The 20,868-nt window shown below is 39.3% G+C and overlaps 1 protein-coding gene across 19 annotated transcripts in view; it reads left to right on the forward strand.

Moving 5' to 3' along the window:
• UNC13A (unc-13 homolog A) overlaps nt 1–20,868 on the forward strand; it is a 211,055-nt gene that overhangs the window by 11,081 nt on the left and 179,106 nt on the right. For all 19 annotated transcript variants that reach the window (XM_040322600.1, XM_040322605.1, XM_040322603.1 and 16 more), the window contains exons 2-6: nt 612–711; nt 795–912; nt 12,277–12,400; nt 15,181–15,254; nt 19,307–19,361. In XM_040322600.1, coding sequence (XP_040178534.1) covers nt 612–711; nt 795–912; nt 12,277–12,400; nt 15,181–15,254; nt 19,307–19,361 — 471 coding nt within the window. The remainder of the gene's footprint in view (nt 1–611; nt 712–794; nt 913–12,276; nt 12,401–15,180; nt 15,255–19,306; nt 19,362–20,868) is intronic.

Below are 20,868 nucleotides of genomic sequence, written 5' to 3' on the forward strand. Positions count from 1 at the left end.
CTGTAGGAGGAATATGGAGAGATCGATTCCTCTATATGCAGTTGTGAGCCGCCCTCGCGGCTCTTCCTATCCAGGCGTACAGGGGGCCTCACGACCCAACTACATCATTCGGCCGGTTGCAATTGTGACCTTTCTAGCTTTCAAAATGACAGCCAATCACAGCAATTTCAAACAACTGTGGAGCCATGACAGGGGGGAGAACAAGGTGCAGCAAGTATGCCTAAGGTACTTTGCATTTGTGTATGCGATCTATGCCTCCTATTAAGTTAAAAGAAAAGTGGGGGTATATTAATTAAGGTGTACAACATTTTGGAATGCTGTTATTTTTTGTTCAAATGTTAGTATGTAGTTCTAAACTGCTCCAGCAACTCAAAACATTTTTAGAAGAAAAATAATTACATTATATATATATATATATATATATATATATATATATATATATATATATATATATATATATATATATATATATATATATATATATATATATATCATTATACCCCTCAGCATGCAGTACCCATGCAACTTGTGTACCCCTGCTGTACATCATTTGACTATGCCACTTTTATAATGGGATTGCTGAAATAATTATGTGTTTCTTTTTTTGACAGAAAAGTTTAATGCTTATGTAACCTTAAAAGTACAAAATGTGAAGAGCACAACTATTGCAGTCAGGGGCAACTTGCCCTGTTGGGAGCAAGACTTTATGTTGTGAGTAAAGAGCAGCAATTCCTAACCTAATTATCAGTTGTGTCAGACATCATAAAGTAAAGTTACTTTCTGTTTTTCTGCAGTGAGATCAACAGACTGGATTTAGGATTGACGGTGGAAGTCTGGAATAAAGGACTCATTTGGGACACAATGCTAGGGACTGTATGGATTCCATTAAGAACCATTCGACAGTCCAATGAGGTAAGCATTATAGACCTTAAATAATAGAAAATGCGCAAAGACCAGCTGCATCTGACTGATGTAGCTGCTGTTTGGTTGACAATTTTTCCACCTGGCTTCGAAGGATGTTGGGTGGGAGGGTGGCCACAGAGCCACACACTAATCACATTTCGACTGATTCATCAGGAACCATAGGAAGTTTGCACAGCGTATGGTAATCTTTATATTGGTAAGTTAACTGGGAAATACATTTGTAAAACAAAAAAAACTTTTTCTGCTAGGATATACCAGGTAAAACCATGAGGCTTAACTTGAAGTCCTACAGGGACCACTTGGTATACCCTTGCACTAGAATTGATTACATTTCTTTAAATTTACAGTATTGTAAAAATAAGTAAACTCATTGGCCACTTTATGAGGTATACTTAATATACCCATTTAGCACAGTGTAGAACATTCATTTTCTCCTGCCTGTAGAAGAAGCTCAATTTAACGTGCCCATGCAAAATAGGACTTTTAGAGATATATTTTAAGCTCAGCATTTTTGCCTCATACACACAATGAGAATATCAGACAAATGATCGTCGCACTGACCTGGGGCTTTTAAATCGTGCGATTTCAAGTAAAGTTGCACGATTTCAAAGTGGGATTCGGTGCGAACTGGGATGTCTTTTCTTACCATTTGCATACAAAGTGAATTGCAGCTTGCAGGGTTTAATGATAACTGTTGCTACTGTGCACTGATTGGAGAAATAGCTAAGGGAAACTGAAGTAAGCTGTATTTTAGTGGGTTTCTTACCTCTGTCCATCTAGTTGAAGAAAATTAAGTTTGAGAGCTCGATACCCTGAAGCATGTGAAAACAACAGTTAGCGAGAACAGATAATTCACTAGCTTTTGGTGACATTTGCTGACATTTGGTGACATAAGCAACACGTGGTAAGCATTTAAAGAAAAAGTTGATCACTGTATAGAATAATTCATAAACAGCATATTTCAAAGTAAAAATATTATATACACCTATCTTATATTTTAGATATAATTTTAGAATATAAGACAACATTAAAAAAAGCTTCAAACAATACATTTAAATCAATATTGACCCCCTGAGTGACACCCCATCACCTAGTGCAATCCCTTTGGGATTTTGTTTTTAGCAGTGCTGGATCTAGACCTTGGGGGGGCCTGGGGCACTTCAAGTTCGGGGCCTCTGAACATAGAAATTAAATTATATGACAGGATTCAGGACACAGACTAACCCACTGGTTAAGAGTTGAATTTACTACTACACTCGGTGCAAGATACATAAGGAAGAAAGGTTATTTACTCTTTGCCAATTTTGTCCAACACTCTACTATGTCATTCTGGCCGAATTTTCATCCAGCCTATTTCTGACATTTTTTGTTTACAGGTTAAAATCCATATTTTTTGCTAGAAAATTACTTAGAACCCCAAACATTATATTTTTTAGCAGAGAATCTAGAGAATAAAATGGCGATTGTTGCAATTAGGGATGAGCCCGATGTTCGAGTCAAACGTAAGTTCGACTTGAACATCGGGTGTTCGCCTGTTCGCCGAATAGAGAACAATTTTGGGTGTTCACGGCAAAAAAAAACACCCTATAAAAGTCTATGGGAGAAATCAAAAGTGCTAATTTTTAAAGGTTAATATGCAAGTTATTGTCATAAAAAGTGTTTGAGGACCTGTATCAATGCAAATTTTTTTTTAAAAACGGCCGTTTTTCCGGGAGAAGTGATTTTAATAATGCTTAAAGTGAAACAATAAAAGTGAAATATTCCTTTAAATTTCATACCTAGGGGGTGTCTATAGTATGCCTGTAAAGTAGCACATTTTTCCCGTGTTTAGAACAGTCCCTGCACAAAATGAAATTTCTATCGGAAAAAAGTAATTTAAAACTACTCGCGGTTATAATGAATTGTCAGTCCCGGCAATACAGATAAGTCATTGAAAAAACAGCATGGGTCCCCCCCCCCAGTCCATTACCAGGCCCTTTGGGTCTGGTATGAATATTAAGGGGGACCCAGAACCAAAATTTTAAATTTCATTTGAAAAAGATTTGAGTGGGGTCCCCCAAATTCCATACCAGGCCCTTCAGGTTCAGGGGAACCCCACGCCTAAATAAACAAAAAATGGCATGGGGTTCCCCCCAAAAATCCATACCAGACCCTTATCCGAGCATGCAACCTGGCACGCAACCTGGCAGGCCGCAGGAAAAGAGGGTGGGACGAGAGAGCGCCCCCCCCTCCTGAACCGTACCAGGCTACATGCCCTCAACATGGGGAGGATGTCCCCATGTTGCAGGGGACAAGGGTCTCATCCCCACAACCCTTGCTTGGTGGTGGTGGGGGTCTGCGGGCGGGGGGCTTAACAGAATCTGGAAGCCCCCTTTAACAAATTGGAACCCCAGATCTCACCCCCCCCCCCTGAGAATTGGTAACGGGTACATTGTTCCCCTACCATTTCACAAAAAAAGTGTAAAAAAATGTAAAAACCACAGTACACAGCTTGTGAAAAGTCCTTTATTAAAAATAAAAAATTAATTGCTGCGATGTAAATCCATTCACGCTCGCAGCACCCCACAACCACCGGGCAAGGGTTGTGGGGATGAGGCCCTTGTCCCCATCAACATGGGGACATCCTGCCCATGTTGAGGGCATGTGGCCTGGTATGTTCAGGAGGGGGGGACGCTTTCTCGTCCCCCCTCTTTTTCTGTGGCCTGCCAGGTTGCGTGCTTGTATAAGGGTCTGCTATGGATTTTTTTTTTATTATGGTGCAAGGTTCCCCTTAAAATCCAGGTCTGGTATGAACCTCTACACCATTTTTTTTATTTTGGTTCGGAGTTCCCCTTAATATTGATACCAAAAGGGCCTGGTAATGGACTGGGGGAGGAACCAATGTCGTTTTTTTCAATTACTTTTATCTGTTTTGCCAGGACCCGACAATTCATTATAGCCGCGAGTAGTTTTAAATTACTTTTTTTCCTTTAGAAAATGTGCTATTTTACAGGCATACTATAGCCACCCCCCAGGTACGAAATGTAAAGGAATATTTCACTTTTATTGTTTCACTTTGAGCATACCTCACATGTGTGATTTGAACACCGTTTACATATGTGGGCGCGACTTCCGTATGCGATTTCTTTGCTGCGCGAGCTCGCGGGGACAGGGGCACTTTAAAAAAAATGAAATTTTCTTATTTATTTTATATATTTTTACATTGTGTTTAAAAAAAAAAATTATCACATTTATTGCTGTCACAAGGAATGTAAACATCCCTTGTGACAGTAATAGGTGGTGACAGGTACTAAAAAGACCTCCATTCCCTCCATTACACTCCTTTACACTTCAGAGTATTCAGAACGCCGAAAACGGCGATTCTGAATACTGTATATTTTTTTAAATACATTGGCAGCCGAGTAAACCGCTGTGACATCGCTTCCGTGTTTACAGAAAGAAGACTGGAACAAAGCCGTTTCCGGCTTCGTGCCAATCTGTCTCTAGGCGCCGGAAGTGGCGTATCATGGATCGGTATCACAGTGGAACGGGAGGCCCGGTAAGAGTGGAGGAAGGTGGCAGGAGGGGGGATGTCCCCTCCCGCTCCTCCAGGATAACAACCGAGCGTCTTTTAGCCACATCAGTTGTTATCCCTGGAAAGCTGACCGCCAGCTCTAAAAAACAGTACCGGGCATCATCCCGGTATAACCCCTAAAGCCGAGGCCGCATATATGCGTAAGCTCAGCAGGAAGGGGTTAAAAAGTCCCAACACCGAACCGGGGGGTACACCACTAATAACCTTAGTAATTCTAAGTAATTCTAAGTATGGTGGTGTATATGGATTTTGCAAAAGCATTTGACACAGTTCCCCATAAACGTTTACTGTACAAAGTAAGGTCCGTTGGCATGGACCATAGGGTGAGTACATGGATTGAAAACTGGCTACAAGGGCAAGTTCAGAGGGTGGTGATAAATGGGGAATACTTGGAATGGTCAGGGGTGGGAAGTAGGGTCACCCAGGGTTCTGTGCTGGGACCAATCCTGTTTAATTTGTTCATAAACGACCTGGAGGATGTGGTAAACAGTTCAATCTCTGTATTTGTGGAGGACACTAAGATAAGCAGGGCAATAACTTCTCCGCAGAATGTAGAAACCTTGCAAGAAGATCTGAACAAATTAGTAGGGTGGGCCCTATGGTCCATGCCAGCGGACCTTATTTTGTACAGTAAACGTTTATGGGGAACGGTGTCAAATGCTTTTGCAAAATCCAGATACACCACGTCTATGGGCCTTCCTTTATCTAGATGGCAACTCACCTCCTCGTAGAAGGTTAATAGATTGGTTTGGCAAGTACGATTCTTCATGAATACATGCTGATTACTGCCAATGATACCGTTCTCATTACTAAAATCTTGTATATAGTCCCTTATCACCTCCCTCCAAGAGCTTGCATACTATTGATGTTTGGCTAACTGGTCTTTAATTCCCAGGGATGTATTTTGGGCCCTTTTTAAATATTGGTGCTACATTGGCTTTTCTCCAATCAGCTAATACCATAAAATTAGGAACAATGGTCTGGCAATTACTTGACTGAGTTCCCTAAGTACCCTCTGATGCAAGCCATCTGGTCCCGGTGATTTATTAATGTCTAATTTTAATTCTGTCCTCTGTTAACCATGGAGGTGCTTCCTGTGATGTGTGATATGGATAAACACTGCTGTTTTGGTTACTGAAGCCCCCCGATTCCCTCGTGAAGGCTGAGGAGAAGAATAAATTCAATACCTTCGCCATCTCCCCATCCTTTGTAACCAGATGTCCTTCCTTATTCTTTTTGGGGCCAATATGGTCTGTCCTCCCTTTTTTACTGTTTACATACTTAAAGAATTTCTTGGGATTTTTTTTGCTCTCCTCCGCTATGTGTCTTTCGAGTTCTATCTTAACCACCCTAATTGCACCCTTACATTTCTTGTTGCATTCTTTATAAAGTCTGAATGCTGATGATGATCCCTCAACCTATTTTTTGAAGGCCTTCTCCTTTGCTTTTATATGCATTTTTACTTTGGAGTTAAGCCATCCAGAACTTTTGTTCGCTCTTTTAAATGTATTACCCAATGGGATGCATTGGCTAATGCCCTTATTTAAAGGATCACTAAAGGAATTTTTTTTTAGCTAAATAGCTTCCTTTACCTTACTGCAGTACTGGTTTCATGTCCTTATTGTTCATTTTTGCTTTGAAGTGGCTGTAATTCTGCTCTCATCTCCACACTTCCTGGTTGTCTTTTTCCTAATAACCATCTTACTGGGAGCTTTTCACTGTACGTCTAAGCTGTCATTACTGTGTGTCTAAAACTTAACAGAACCAATCAGATTCATTTTAAAAACACTGCCCTGGATTTGTTTGTTTTTGTTCTGTGTGTCTCTCTAGTTAACAGGAACATGAAAACAGTTTAAAAGTGAAACTAACCTACAGGCACATTATATGATTGATTTTTTATCTATTTGTAATCATTTTTAAAAGGAATCAGTTAACTTTTATGTCTCTATACCCTGTAAACAGTCATTTCAGCAAAAAAATGTTTTCCTTTAGTGACCCTTTAATATGCTCTTAAAGCAAACCAGTTTCTCCTCCATGTTCCTTGTTCCTAAGATTTTATCCCAATTCATGCCTTCTAGCAAGGTTCGTAGTTTAGGGAAGTTGGCTCTTTTGAAATTCAGTGTGTTTGTATTCCCCTTATGTTTCCTATTTGTGTGATTTATACTGAAGCCAATTGACCTGTGATTGCTGTTTCCTAAATTGCCCTGTATTTCCACATCTGTGATCAAGTCTGTATTGTTGGTAATCAGTAGATCCAGTAACGCTTTATTTCTAGTTGGTGCGTCTACCATCTGAACCATGAAATTGTCCTGCGAGACATTTAGGAACTGACGAGCCTTAGATGAATGCGTGGTTCCCTCCGCCCAGTCCATGTCTGGATAATTAAAATCCCCCATTATGATAACACTTCCCATCCTTGCTGCTAATCAAACTTGTGATATGAGATCTGTCTCCCCCTCCTCCCTCAGGTTAGGGGGCCTATAGCATACTCCCAGTATTATTTTCCCCTTAGCTGCGTCCCATAAGGATTCCACCTCCTCCCTAGCTCCCTTAGTGATGCCATATCTCACATTCACTTGTACATTATTCTTGATATATAGGCATACCCCTGCCCTTTTTTACCCTCTCTATCCCTACAAAAAAAAGGATATACCCTTGAATGGTTGCCAGCCAATCATGAGAGCTGTTGAACCAGGTCTCTGAAATTCCCACACAATCCAAATCCTCATACAACAGTATCTCTAGTTCACCCATCCTGTCTGCCAGGCTCCTGGCATTGGTGAACAAGCCACGTAGTTTAGACTGGTTGCATACTATCCTCTTATTGGGTGTTCCGAGATTGCAACTAGGACTTGTTACTATACTTACCTTGGGTTTATGTGCTTTAGTCAACCTACCACTAATGCCCCCAATACTACCCTCTGAAATATGTCCTGCGCTGACTATTTCTACCTTTAGTCAGGTGTGTGGAACTGTGTCAAACGCTTTTGCAAAGTCCAACTATACTCACAGCCACTCCTTTGTCTAAATTTTTTCTTAATTCCTCATAAAAAACTAAATCAGATTTGTTTACCAACTTCGGTCTTTCATGAATCCATGCTGAATATTGCTTTAAATATATTCAAACAAAAACAATTTGATGCTGTCTTAATTGGACTCTTCAGTATCTTCCTAACTATAGAAGTTAAACTAACCTGTTATTGTTTTTTTTTAAGATTTTTATTTTTCGATTTTTGCAAGTTTTAAAGTGGTTGTAAACTCAATTCATGACATTTGACCTAGGCATATATATCTGTAGTGTTTACTTATGTCTCTCCAAAGCTCTAATTGCTGTGTCTTTCTGCTACTCCATTCCTCTGTTATCAGCAGGGTCACTTCTAAAAAGTTCTCCGACACATGCGATAGCAGCTGTAAATTTGTGTCGGCGGGGGAGCTTATTGGTAGATAAGCAGAAAGCTGGTCTATTCTTAATACAGCTCTGCATGTTCCTTCTTCCTCTGCCTATGTGGAGTGGGGGATGTGCCTTTCCTCCAATCAGCTTTCACACAGTGTATGCCCAGACTCCCCTCCCACTGCTAAAACAGGAAGAAAGATTTGTAACACAATCTGCACTTTCCAAAGAGTGTAAAAAGGGGAAGACAGCAGATATACATAAAACTTATGTAGGGAGATTTGTTTAATCTCTGCCTATCATATGAGGCTGTTCACTTCACTGGGTATAGGAGAGGGTTTACATTCACTTTAACAAAAATATAAAATAACCTGTTATTAGTTACTTGGTAAAGATTTTGATCTATTTTTAATTATAGGGCACCATAATGACCTTGCACCGATCCGGTCCAGGTGCTTTATTCATCATAATTGTTTCTAGACCTTTGTGGATTAAATACATTTTGAGCCATTGGGTTTTTTTGTGGGCAATGTCAATACAATTCCCTTTATGGACTTGAGCTCCCTCAGTTTCCCTTGTATACACAAAGCTGAGGAAGGTATATAATTTATTAGGCTTCTCTTTGCTCTAAGGCACCAATTCCAAGTTTCTAGCTAAAAAGATTAGCAATTCTAATTCCACCCAGCATTGCTATTAAAATATTTCCAATATTTCGAAAAACCTGTTGGAACACTCCGATATGCTGCTAGTTGTATACAATTTTTTTCCACTTATGCTACGGTGTGAGTATTTTGTCACCATTAATACAAGTTTCTATAAAGAAGCCACATTTTTTTCTTTCATTTTGTATAAAGTGGGAAAGGGTTAGAACCTTTGTCAAGTTTTTTTTACCTCCTCTATTTGTTCTTCCTACCATTGTAATTGAGACAGAAAGTAATGGCAAATCCTAAATATTACAGTTGTTACTAGAACAAGAGGTGAGGGTAAATCTTCTAATTGGGATACCTGTGCTAATGACAGATGTCTAATGCTGGGTTCACACTGCAGTATGGAGCAGTTCACAGCAGGGGTCCGGTGTGTCCCTATTTACCAATTTTAAGGTCCGATTTCGGTCCGAATCTTTAGCTGAATTTGGACCTGAAACGAACCAGAAGACTCACAGCACTAATGTGCAATACTCTCTGGGGCCACTCCAGAGGTTCGGTTACAATCTCCTGACATGTGGATTGGATGAGGGGAAACCCACATCCAATTCACAATAGTTTGAAACCCAGCCTAAGTGAGGAAGTGTCTTCACTTTCTATTTATTTTCTCTCACTTCCTGATGCATAATGGGGCCAAGAATGAAGGAAAATCTCCCCAAAAGGACATAGCTAAAAACAATTTGACAAAACCAAAACATTTTTTTTTTGTATGCATGAGTAGTAAAAGTGGGATGCTCACTGGATGCCACCAGATGATTGCAGGTGGCTCCACTCTACAGATACATTAAGGCCCCGTACACACGACCGAGTTTCTCGGCAGAATTCAGCCAGAAACTCGATCGGAGCTGGATTCTGCCGAGAAACTCGGTCGTGTGTACACTTTTCAGCGAGGAAGCCGACGAGGAACTCGTTGGGCCAAATAGAGAACATGTTCTCTATTTCCTCGTTGTTCAATGAGGAAAGTCGGCCCGCCGAGATCCTCGGCGGCTTCAACACTGAACTCGACGAGGAACTCGATGTGTTTGGCACGTCGAGTTCCTTGGACGTGTGTATGGGGCCTCACAGTATGTCTGCTTTCCATGTGGCCAGCTATAGATAGCTGGGCACCAGCATGAGCTTGGATTCATTTTCACAGTCATCACAGACACTAATCTTGTCGCAGTTGATTTTCAAAACCATAAAGTAAGTGCAACAGAGCCATGTGTTTTATTAAAGTGGATTTCATGCACTTTTCTAGTGCATGTCTGTTGATTTTCTTTTTATCCCTGTGAGCTGAACTTTCTTTATATACAAGCAGATTTCATGCAGTAGTCTAATGCGCTTTTGTTGGATTTCTTTTCACAATGCGTGATTCAGCTATTTCCAGAAATGTCAGGAGTTACAAAGTTTAGGGCTTTTGTGTATAATTGGATTTAGCAAGTTTAACCCTCCATACCACAAAGACTGCATTTCAATTTTATTGGTGTCAATGGACATTCATCACTGGGGTGAGCTCTTTCTGTGTGGTATGACTCAGCACACAGGAGCTAGACTATATGATCTCTAATGAGCCACACTGTGGCAGATTAATTGAAGAACTTTTTTTTTTCACTTTAATATGTAGTTTGAAACAATGCAATTGATAATGCAGCTATTACATTAAGGCTCCATTCACACCTAGGCGTTTTCACGCCCGACGCCCGCCGCTATTGCAGCCTGCAATACGCTGGAGGGGTGATTTAACATTGTCGGCTATAGAGATGGTTCACATCTCCACGCCGAACGCCGAATGCCGAAATGCCTGAAGCTCAAAACAGGTCCCTGACCCTTTTTTTCAGGCGTCTTCGGCGTTCGGCCATATTACACAATGTGTTATCACCCCACCAGTGAAAATCGCGGTAAAAAACGCAGCATTTTGTCGCGGCAAATCGCGGTAAAAAATGCCACAAATCGCCTAGGTGTGAATGCAGGCTAAAACATTGAAGGCAAAGTGTATATTCTTCAGTGTTGTTACATGAAAAGATGTAATAAAATATTTACAAACATGTGAGGGGTGTACTCACTTGTGTGAGATACTGTATATAATGGTAGTGGATATAAAAAGTCTACACACCCCTGTTAAAATGTCAGGTTTCTGTGATGTAAAAAAATGAGACAAAGATAAATCATTTCAGAACTTTTTCCACCTTTAATGTGACCTATAAACTGTACAACTCAGTTGAACAACAAACTGAAATCTTTTAGGTGAAGGGTAGTAAAAATGAAAAACTAAAATAATATGGTTGCATAAGTGTGCACACCCTTAAACTAATACTTTGTTGAAGCACATTTAAATTTTATTACAGCACTCTGTCTTTTTTGGGTATGAGTCTATCAGCATGGCACATATTGATTTGGAAATATTTGCCCAGTCTTCTTTGCAAAAACACTCCAAATCTGTCAGATTGCGAGGGCATCTCCTGTGCACAGCCCTCTTCAGAGCACCCCACGGATTTTTAATGGGATTCAGGACTGGGCTCTGGCTGGGACATTCCAAAACTTTAATCTTCTTCATGTTGGGACATTCCTTTGTAGATCTATATGTATGCTTTGGGTCGTTGTCATGATGAAGTTCCTCTTCATGTTCTGCTTTCTAGCAGAAGCCTGAAGTTTTTTTGCCAATATTGACTGGTATTTGGAACTGTTCATAATTATCTCTATCTTGATTAAGGCCCCTGTTCCAGAGGAAAAACCCCAAAAGCCCCAAAACGTGATACTGCCACCACCATGCTTCACTGTGGGTATGGTGTTCTTTTGGTAATGTGCAGTGTTGTTTTTGTGTCAAACATATCTTTTGGAATTATGGCCAAAAAGTTCAACCTTGGTTTCATCAGACCATAACAAATCTTCCCACATGCTTTTGGGAGACGTCAGATGTGGTTTTGCAAAATTTGGCAGGGCTTGGATGTTTTTCCTGGTAAGAAAAGGCTTCCCATCTTGCTACTCTACCCCATATCCCAGACATATGAACAATACCGGAGATTGTTGTCACACCTGACTGATACCTTTTAACAATGAGATCCCTCTGATGCTTTGGAAGCTCTCTGTGGACCATGGCTTTTGCTGTAGGATGTGACTAATAAAATGTCAGGAAAGACCTACTAGAACAGCAAAACTTTATTTGGGGATAATCAGAGGCATTTTAAATGATGGAAGGAGTGTACTGACTCATATTTAACATTAGTTTGAATGTGATTGCTTAATTCTGAACACAGTTACTTCCCCAGTTATAGGAGGGTGTGCACACTTATGCAACCACATTATTTTTTATTACATTTTTTACCTCCCTTCCCTTTAAAGATTTCAGTTTTTTTTTATTTACTTGTACAGTTTATAGGTCACATTAAAGGTGTAAAGTTATGAAATTATTTATCTTTGTTTCATTTTTTTTACATCACAGAAACCTGACATTTTAACAGGAGTTTTTAGACTTTTTATATCCACTATACTGTAGGTATATATATATATACTGTACAGATACATTACTGATTCTGAACGTGTATATATGTATATGTATGCAGATATATTACTTTTGTATTTTTCACTGATAAACACAGAGGCAAAAATAATAAATGCAAATGGACAAATACGGTATGCCTTTATTCTCTCAACTTTCTTTTTCATTGTCATAAACCAGATTTATGGTCATTTTTTCTTCATGACAGGAAGGTCCAGGTGAATGGTTGACCCTTGACTCTCAAGTTATAATGACAGATAATGAGATCTGTGGAACCAAAGAGCCCACCTTCCATCGCATCTTACTTGACACTCGGTTTGAACTTCCATTAGGTAACTAACTGCAAGTGTGTTTTTACTTTTAACAGTATATTTTATCGTTTGTTTCTTAAATAAGTATACAACATTCTTGAATTCCAAATTATATTGGGGACCATATCCTCAAATAGGTGTGTGGTTTAAAAAAACATGTTTTGGACAATCTCTACAAGTGCCCAGGAGATTTATCCAGATGTGCAAATTCCAGCAGTTACCAACATCAATGCAAATCAACAGCTGCCAAAATATTGTTCTCACACATGGAACACCACAAAGGCATTTCTGCAATTTCATTATTTAGAGCAAGTATAAACAATTCTACTACAGGTAACAATCAGATGAAGCATATCTAGTTTATATTCCATCTAAAAATTTTATAGCAATGTGATGGGTTGTGTAATCATAAAATATCCATTCACAAATGGCAGCCTTCACAAGGGGATTAGAAGCCGAATCCAGCAAGAGCTACACAGTGTAAAAGAGAAGAGAGGCAACTCTCTTACATTTATTGAAGGTACAACATTTTGCAGCTCACATGGTTGATGATTAAAACAGGCACATCTTATGCAGGCATCTGGGGTAAAGCTCTCCACATAATCTATTTCACATTTTCACAGCTCCTACTGTGAAGAAGCCATTCCATATTTGACGATGAAATCTTTTTTCCTCCACTTGTCCTCTGATATGACCTTAAAGTGAATAACTCAACACCAAGTTCACTATATGGACCACTTATGTATTTTTACATGTTGATCATATCTCCCCTTAACCTCCTCTTCTCAAGAGAGAATAAATTCAGTTCAGCTAATTGTTCCTCATAGCTGAGCTCCTCCATGCCTCTTATCAGTTTGGTTGCCCTTCTCTGCACTTTCTCCAATTCCCCAATATCCTGGTGCCAAAAACTGAACTGCATATTCCAGATGAGGTCTTACTAATGATTTGTACAGGGGCAAAGTGATATCTCTGATCTCTCTGCAGTCCATAAATCTCTTAGTACAAGAAAGGATTTTGCTCACTTTGGAAACTGAAGCTTGGCATTGCATGCCATTATTAAGCTTATGATCTACCAGAACACCCTTATTCTTCTCCACCATTGACTCCCTCAGCTGTTTTCCTCCTAGTATGTAAGATGTGTGGATGTTTCTAGCCCCCAAGTGCATAACTTTACATTTATCAACATTGAACATCATTTGCCACACAGTTGCCCAATGAAAAAGTGCATTGCGGTCAACAAGTTGCAGACAAAGTTGGAGACATGTTAGTTATTCCTCTTATGTTTATCTTTTCACTAAAGCCTAGTACACACTATAGAGTTTTTGTCATTCAACCCAGCAAGCTTAATGGAAATAAAGAGCTTGAGAGTAGATCCTTTACTAACTATGCAATGTTAGTACATCGATCCCCCCCCCCCCCCCCGTTGAGCAATTGTGTTCTGACAGGGGGATGGCTGTCCCACCAGAACACACCAGTAAGCACTGTCAGCCATTTTGTGAGAGCACTGATTGGATGCTGATCGGCAGACCTTTTTCGGTCATGCCCTTTCGACAGAAGCCGGATGTTCAGCTCCTCCCAAGACCTCATGCTCTCTATCTCTCTTGTATCCTCCTCCTATGATCATCTACTATACATATCCAGAGCCTCTCCCATCCTCTGAAACTCTCTACCTAAATCTGTCTGGCTATATCCTACTCTGGCCATCTTTAACAACTGAACTTTTAATTCTCCCATCAGCTCATCCCTCACAGTTATTACATTTTTGTACCATGTGCCCCACCCTATTATATTGTAAGCTCTTATGAGCAGGGCCCGCTTAACCCTCTTGTATTTTATTTTATTATATTGTAATTGTACTGTGCAAATTGTTGGGCCTATATAAATCATAAATAATAATAATACTTTCCTAGTCTTCTTAAATAAAATAAAAAATACAAAATTCAGGCATTTGTTTCCTGGCCTGGGAAAGCAGAAGAGAGCTGTTTTAGAGTAGAAGATTAGTAAAGTCTACAGAGGCAAAAGTATTTAAATATGTATTTCTTTGAGCATAAAGCATAAAGCATAGGGCAAGTGTGATCAGGGACAATTAGAAAGCATGGGATTCTGCATGTTGAGCATAATCAGGCAAAGTCAGTGAAATTGGTACTTAGAGCTTACATAGAGGCTGGGCTTTTTCTCCTTGATCTCAATAGTAAACAGATTAGAGGAGGAGCACAAGGACTGAAGTTAGGACTTCCCCCTCAGATTCTTTGCTTTGCTTTGCTCAGATACTCGCAAGGTAGAAGCTGTAATTAGGGATAGTCAGCAGTGTTGTCTTTTTCTCTACCCAAAGTACACCCGCATTTATTATTATAACAAAACTGCACTTTTGTAAGATTTCTCACAAAAGCTTGCAATAAAATGTCAGCATCATGGCAACGGCACCTGAAATAACCTCTAATGCCTCTAGCAAACAATCAAATTGTCCTTTTTTGCTTCTGTCGACTTGTATCGACAGCACAAAACACAATATCAGATGATTGGTTTCTCTAGGTGAGGCAGAAATATTGTAAGTTGTGGCCCATTATCATAGTACAGTGTATATTAATTCCTAAGAGTCCCTTTTTAAATAAGAATTATGTTATTTACAGAAAAATATATTTTTTCTTGAAGTTTGTATTTCAATTAGGTATTTGTTGATTATATAAGCTTTTACAGGTAATAAAAAAGCAGTTGCTTTGAAAACAACACTGGCAAACCTGAGATGGAACAAACAGGTCATATGTAAATAAAGTGGAAAAAAATATATATTTTCTCTTTAGATATACCAGAAGAGGAAGCTCGATACTGGGCAAAGAAGTTAGAGCAGCTGAATGCCATGAGGGATCAGGATGATGTAAGTGAAATAAAAAACTGAAACTTTATTGGCAAATTGTTAAAGGTGCTCAGTGTTGTGGTCTACATGAGCCCTTAACTTCTATTTAAAGAAGAATTCCAGGTATGCGTATTGTATACATAGTTATATTGGTCTAACTTGGAACAAGGTAATTATACCATACCAGGGCGCCATGCTTTGCATTTTCAGAATGAAAGCAAACCGCACTCTGATTGGAAGAGATGGAGAGTCGGAGCAGTGAACTCACGTTCTTCCACATCGAACAAATTCAAAGCATTGTCTAAATGGCACCGAAGCTCAACAACCGATTCTTGTGTTCAGAAAACTACAGGGCACCCACTTGGTGTGGGAGCAGAAAGCAAATAGAGGTCACTGGAGTAGCGGTGTCTACTTTAGTGATTTTAAATTTCTAGGGGCATCAGCCAGGTATGGTATATGCATCGTTACATTGGTCCAAGCTTTATAAAATACCAATACATTGATGTCATCTTTAAGGTGTAGCAGTGTAGAAATTAAAAAAGTAAACAAATAGCTGTAATAGAAATAGTAGTACAACTAACAAACTAACAGAAGCTGTGTGTTAAATACACGCACCTAGAGGAATCTACATATACTGTACATTTAACTATCATCTATACAGTAGTTGTACGGTTAAGAGTTTAACAGACATGAATAAATCTAAAGAACATGTTTGGAAAAATATAACAAATTATGGGCAGAGAACTAAAACATTTTGGATGCCACCTTAAAGAAGGAATAGTCAGAAATGATTTAGCAAAAAGTAACTGTTGCGGAAATGTACACTTTTGGTCAGGCGTATGGTAATGAACTATTGGTAATAGTATACAGTATACAGTAAAGCAGTCAGCACAATTTACTGTAAAACACATAGAATGCAGTGGCCTTGAGTAATATGTTGCTGGTCAGTAGAGAAAAAAAGATGCCTTGGCTCTGTGGACAGTAGGAGGAATGGTGGACTACTGTCCACCATCTGTGGACAGTAGGAGGAAAAATGCCCATCATCTGTTGTTAATGTCTGGATAAAAATGCCTGCTATCTGTGGTCAGTGGGATCACCAGCGTTGGTGATCAGTGTGACCAATCTTGTTATCAGTGGAAAAAAATTAGATTGGTGTTCACTGGGAATAAAGGCTCAGTGGAGGGACAGGTTGCATGACAGGTTGCATTTCAAGTTTTCAAATTTTATGTAATGACAGAGCATGGAACCCAATGTCACAACTAATGCCCATGCTACCCATATCCTCTGCTGATGCTTTATGATCTTACCAGTCAGAGCCGCAGAGAAAATGAGCAATGGAAGACTTCTCTGCCGGTTTCTATGTTTACAAGTAACAGCAGTGATCAGGTGAGCTGTCATGGTGGTCCTGCACTGACCATAGTCTTCTGTCATTGCTCACTGTAGCCAGGTATGTCTCACGCTGTAATTGTGGGACACAGTCCAGGAAAACAGCCGATGAAGGACAGCAGAGTGAAACACGGGGCTGTCAACATAGTAATGGACCAATAGTGAGAAGCAGGAGACAAATATAAGCAGGTCTGAGCTCACGTTTAGAGGTTCTGGGTTTTGGTCCCCCATGGATACACTGAATGTTAATGAAAAAGTATGTGGTATCTGCACTTAATACAAAATTTACTTTAACTTTTGTACAGACTTACTTTAAAATGAGTATTAATTGCAGGTGACTATTAAAGCATAACTAAAGGCAAAACTTGTTTTAAGTTTGGATATAGTGGAGATGTTTTAGAACACCTATCAGTTTTTCATTGTTGTCTGTGCCCCTGTTGGGGAGATTCACCCCCTATATATGTCATGTTTATCATTATCACCGAAAGTGAAAGGTTGTCACCAGCGAAGGATAGTGAAGACATTTTCCAATGGGGGCTCTAGTTCTGGTGACCCCAATGACAACCTGGGATTCCCTCACTTTAGAGGGATTTTCTCTCACTTCTTGTTTTGGCTATGAGACAAGAAGTGAAGGAAAATCTCCCCAATGGGACACACATGACAACAATAAACCTTACAGGTGTTATAACCCTATGCTTGTTGCTATATCCCAATCTGTGTCATAAATGCTACCTCATTCCTATTGGCAGGGCTTTTTTTCAGGGGGAACTTGGGGGAACTCAGTTCCACCACCTCTGGCTCAGACCCTTTGGTGCCTGCTCACCACAATCACTTGTAAACACAGAAGTCTGGTTTCTGTGTTTACAAGTGACAGCTTGTAACCCCCTGAACTCTGCACTCTGTATGTAATGCAATTCTGGTATTTAATGCCCCTTTAAGACCCTTCTACTGTTTGTGAAATCTGAATGGGTCGTGTTTGAGTTCCTGCACCTATTTTCTGAGAAAAAAAGCTCTGCCTATTGGACTGTAATTATTTAAAAGGGGGAAAGCGGGTGGAACTTTTGCGGTACCAAAACTGACTAATAAAACAAAATGTTGTAGAAAATATATATATTATGGACAAAGATAAAAAATTACCATACATCAAGAGTATCTAACAACAAATGCATCAGTAAAGCTCTGAAGTACCATCCATTAAGGTGTCATTCAGATGGCAACAAGAGAACCTCAACGCATTTCAACTTAAACTTTAACTTTCATACTTCAGGTGCATTAATAAATACAATAGAGGAATGCATGTCCAAGTGGGAGACCTCAGATAGGAAACCAGATAGGATACAAGGGAGACAAGGCTCAACTGACTCCTCAATGACGGTAAGAAATAATGACCTTATACAAATCCGTGCAGAGTCCAGGACTCCAAGGATCGCCTCAATGGTAAAAACAGATCCAACACAGGGACAGCACTTTTTATAACCCTCCCTTAACCCACCCTCCAAAAAGAAAAAAGGTTTTGCCTGTAGTTCTACTTTAATATTTATCTATGCTGGTACTACTGATTTTGAACTCATAGAATGGCCCAAACACAGTTATATAGTTAGTCGGGTTGAAAAAAGACACACTTACATCAAGTTAAACAAAAATAAATACATTATTACCTTTGCACTCTAAGAACTGTAAACCCACAGTTGATCCAGAATAAGGAAAAAACCCTTAAAAGGCATGATCCAATTTGCTCTAGCAAAGAGAACATTTTCTAGTTTGGACTTCTAGAAAGTGTCCCATAAATATAACACACAGCCTGGATGGCCCTGCCCCTTGCTCTCTGATCACAGGATGATTGACAACAGCAGGAGTCAATGGCTTCTACTGCTGCCTGATCTTCCTCTGAGAAGCAGGAGACAGCGGGATTACCTGTAGATGGTCCCAGTGCTGGATCGACACAGGACCCAGGTTAGTGTTTTAGGGAGGGCAAGTGGCAAAACTTTTTTTACGTTAATGTGTTCATTTTTTGTGTTCTTGAAGCCACCTGAAAAGGCCTTCTTCGTGCTATATCTTTATTTTTTATTTTATTTTTTTTGCATTGGCACATGTCGCCCATAGCAGGGATTAAATTCCAATGCTGGTTGTCAATAGTGTTCCCAGAAGCCCCAGAGGAGACCACAGTTGCACATAAACATTTTCTCATCCCTAGTACAGATACAAGACATTTGCCACTGATACGTGGCATTTGAAACTTCTAATAGCATCTGGTGGCATTTGAATAGAGCCAGCCTATGTTATGCATAGTAGAAGAGTAACTGGCAAGAATTTGAATTTCCAGACACATGATTCTTTTCCTGTGGTCTCCACTTAGGGAGAAAATGGGTGGGTCAAGATAAATTTGAATATCATAGTCAAGGTATAATTATTCTTAAAGAAATTATCCATATGATCTATATTACTATAACCATTATAAATTATAATTCTAATCATATTAATATTTATGTTTCATAACTATCATCTGACCTATACAATGGACTTGGCATAGATGCAAGCTGCTCTTTGTGAAGAGACCACCTGTTTGCTAATTTAGGTTCACACTATATATTTTGGAAGTCAATGTATAGCAGAGAAGAAAACATGGGAAGTTGTGTTCATTAAAACAACCTTTGTACCAATTTTTTTTCCCAATTTCTTATTTTCAGTATGTGTTTCAAGAAGAGGAAGAGAATCCACTACCTGTTCATGGTTCTCAGTGCTGTAAGTATAACTCTCACCATGGGTATTTCCCAGTCAAAACCATTATGTGCAAAAACACAAAGGCTAGTAGTCTTATCCTGCTCCAATGTCCTTAAAAAACATCTATCCTTATATATTTGTTTTTGTTAATTCCCTAGGGCACTGTGTATATAGTGTCTGGTTCAAATCCCTCCCTTACTCTCTAAGCGGTGTTGCTGGACAGGTTTTCCCCCTTATCCGACAATGCTACTAGAAAAGAGACAGATTTGAAATTGACAGGTCTAGCCTCTAGCAGCAGGGACTACTCCAAAGACCAGTGCTGCCATTCACAAAAACAGATTACACAGGCAACAATGCTGTGTGTCTATCAGGGTCACCAAGATCAGTTAGAGCTGTGGCTCCATGTATTGAATCTGCCGTTGCTTTTACACACAGGGCAGATACATTACACAGAGCAAAACCTCTGAGGGATCTTTAACTATTATGAATGAACAAGTAGCACTGCTTGTTCATTCATGATAGCAACAAGTCACTGAGCTTAGAGTGGGGTGGGGGTCAATGCTTATTGCACCCCTCCCCACAGGAGCACCCATAATTTGGACTTTAAAATGGGATGGAGCTACAGCATATAGGGTTTATTTTTATGGGACATTGGGGCCACCAATAAGAACTGGACCAAATGCTCTATGCACTTAGTACACTGGAGAGTTGAATAAAAATAAAAAAATAAAAAAATAATTAATCTTAGTTCCATGATATGAAAAAACTTGAAAAAACAAAATACCTATGAATACTTGTTTATCATCGGTATATTGTAGATCAGTAAATATCATCAGTAAATCAGTATAAAATAAATAGTGAAACTATCTTTATGGTGAACTGAATAAAGCATAACACTGCATTCCAATGCAGTGTTATGCTTTATTCAGTTCACCATAAAGATATTTTGCATATTTCATGGGATATGACAGTTCACTAGTTATTTTATACTGGTGAATTGCAGAGGCCAATTTACTAAAGGAATTAAGAATCTTCAAAAATAAATAAAAATCTGGTGAATTTTCACTTCATTTATCCGATCATGTGAAGGGCAAATTTCCTGTTCCGTTTGAATATCCAGTGGTGTGCAAATGTTTTTCACATGATTGCATAATTGAACGTAATAGTCATGATTTTTGGAGTAAAGATTTTCAACTCATTTCGTTGATCAGCTCAATTATGTTAGAGATTGTAATTCTTTATTCTAAATAAAAAGGTCACCTTTTGCGTATTAAATTTCACCTAACTTTCCTCATTTTGTCTGGATATTGTGAGCTTTTCCTGAAAGCGGAATTGGCTAGCTAAATAGCTGTAGTTCTTTTTCAGTTATGTTCATCTTTGCCATGGGATTTATTGCCCTAACTTATTGATATTCTGTGGTATGTTAACTATAGGGCATTTCTTCACAAAAGATGTTGAGTCTGGTCACCACTTTGTGCAACTCTCAACCCATTCTGATGGAAAATAATAATAATTTAATTAACTCAAG

The sequence above is a fragment of the Rana temporaria genome, chromosome 1 (genome assembly GCF_905171775.1).
Source record: "Rana temporaria chromosome 1, aRanTem1.1, whole genome shotgun sequence".
NCBI classification, from domain to species: domain Eukaryota; kingdom Metazoa; phylum Chordata; class Amphibia; order Anura; family Ranidae; genus Rana; species Rana temporaria.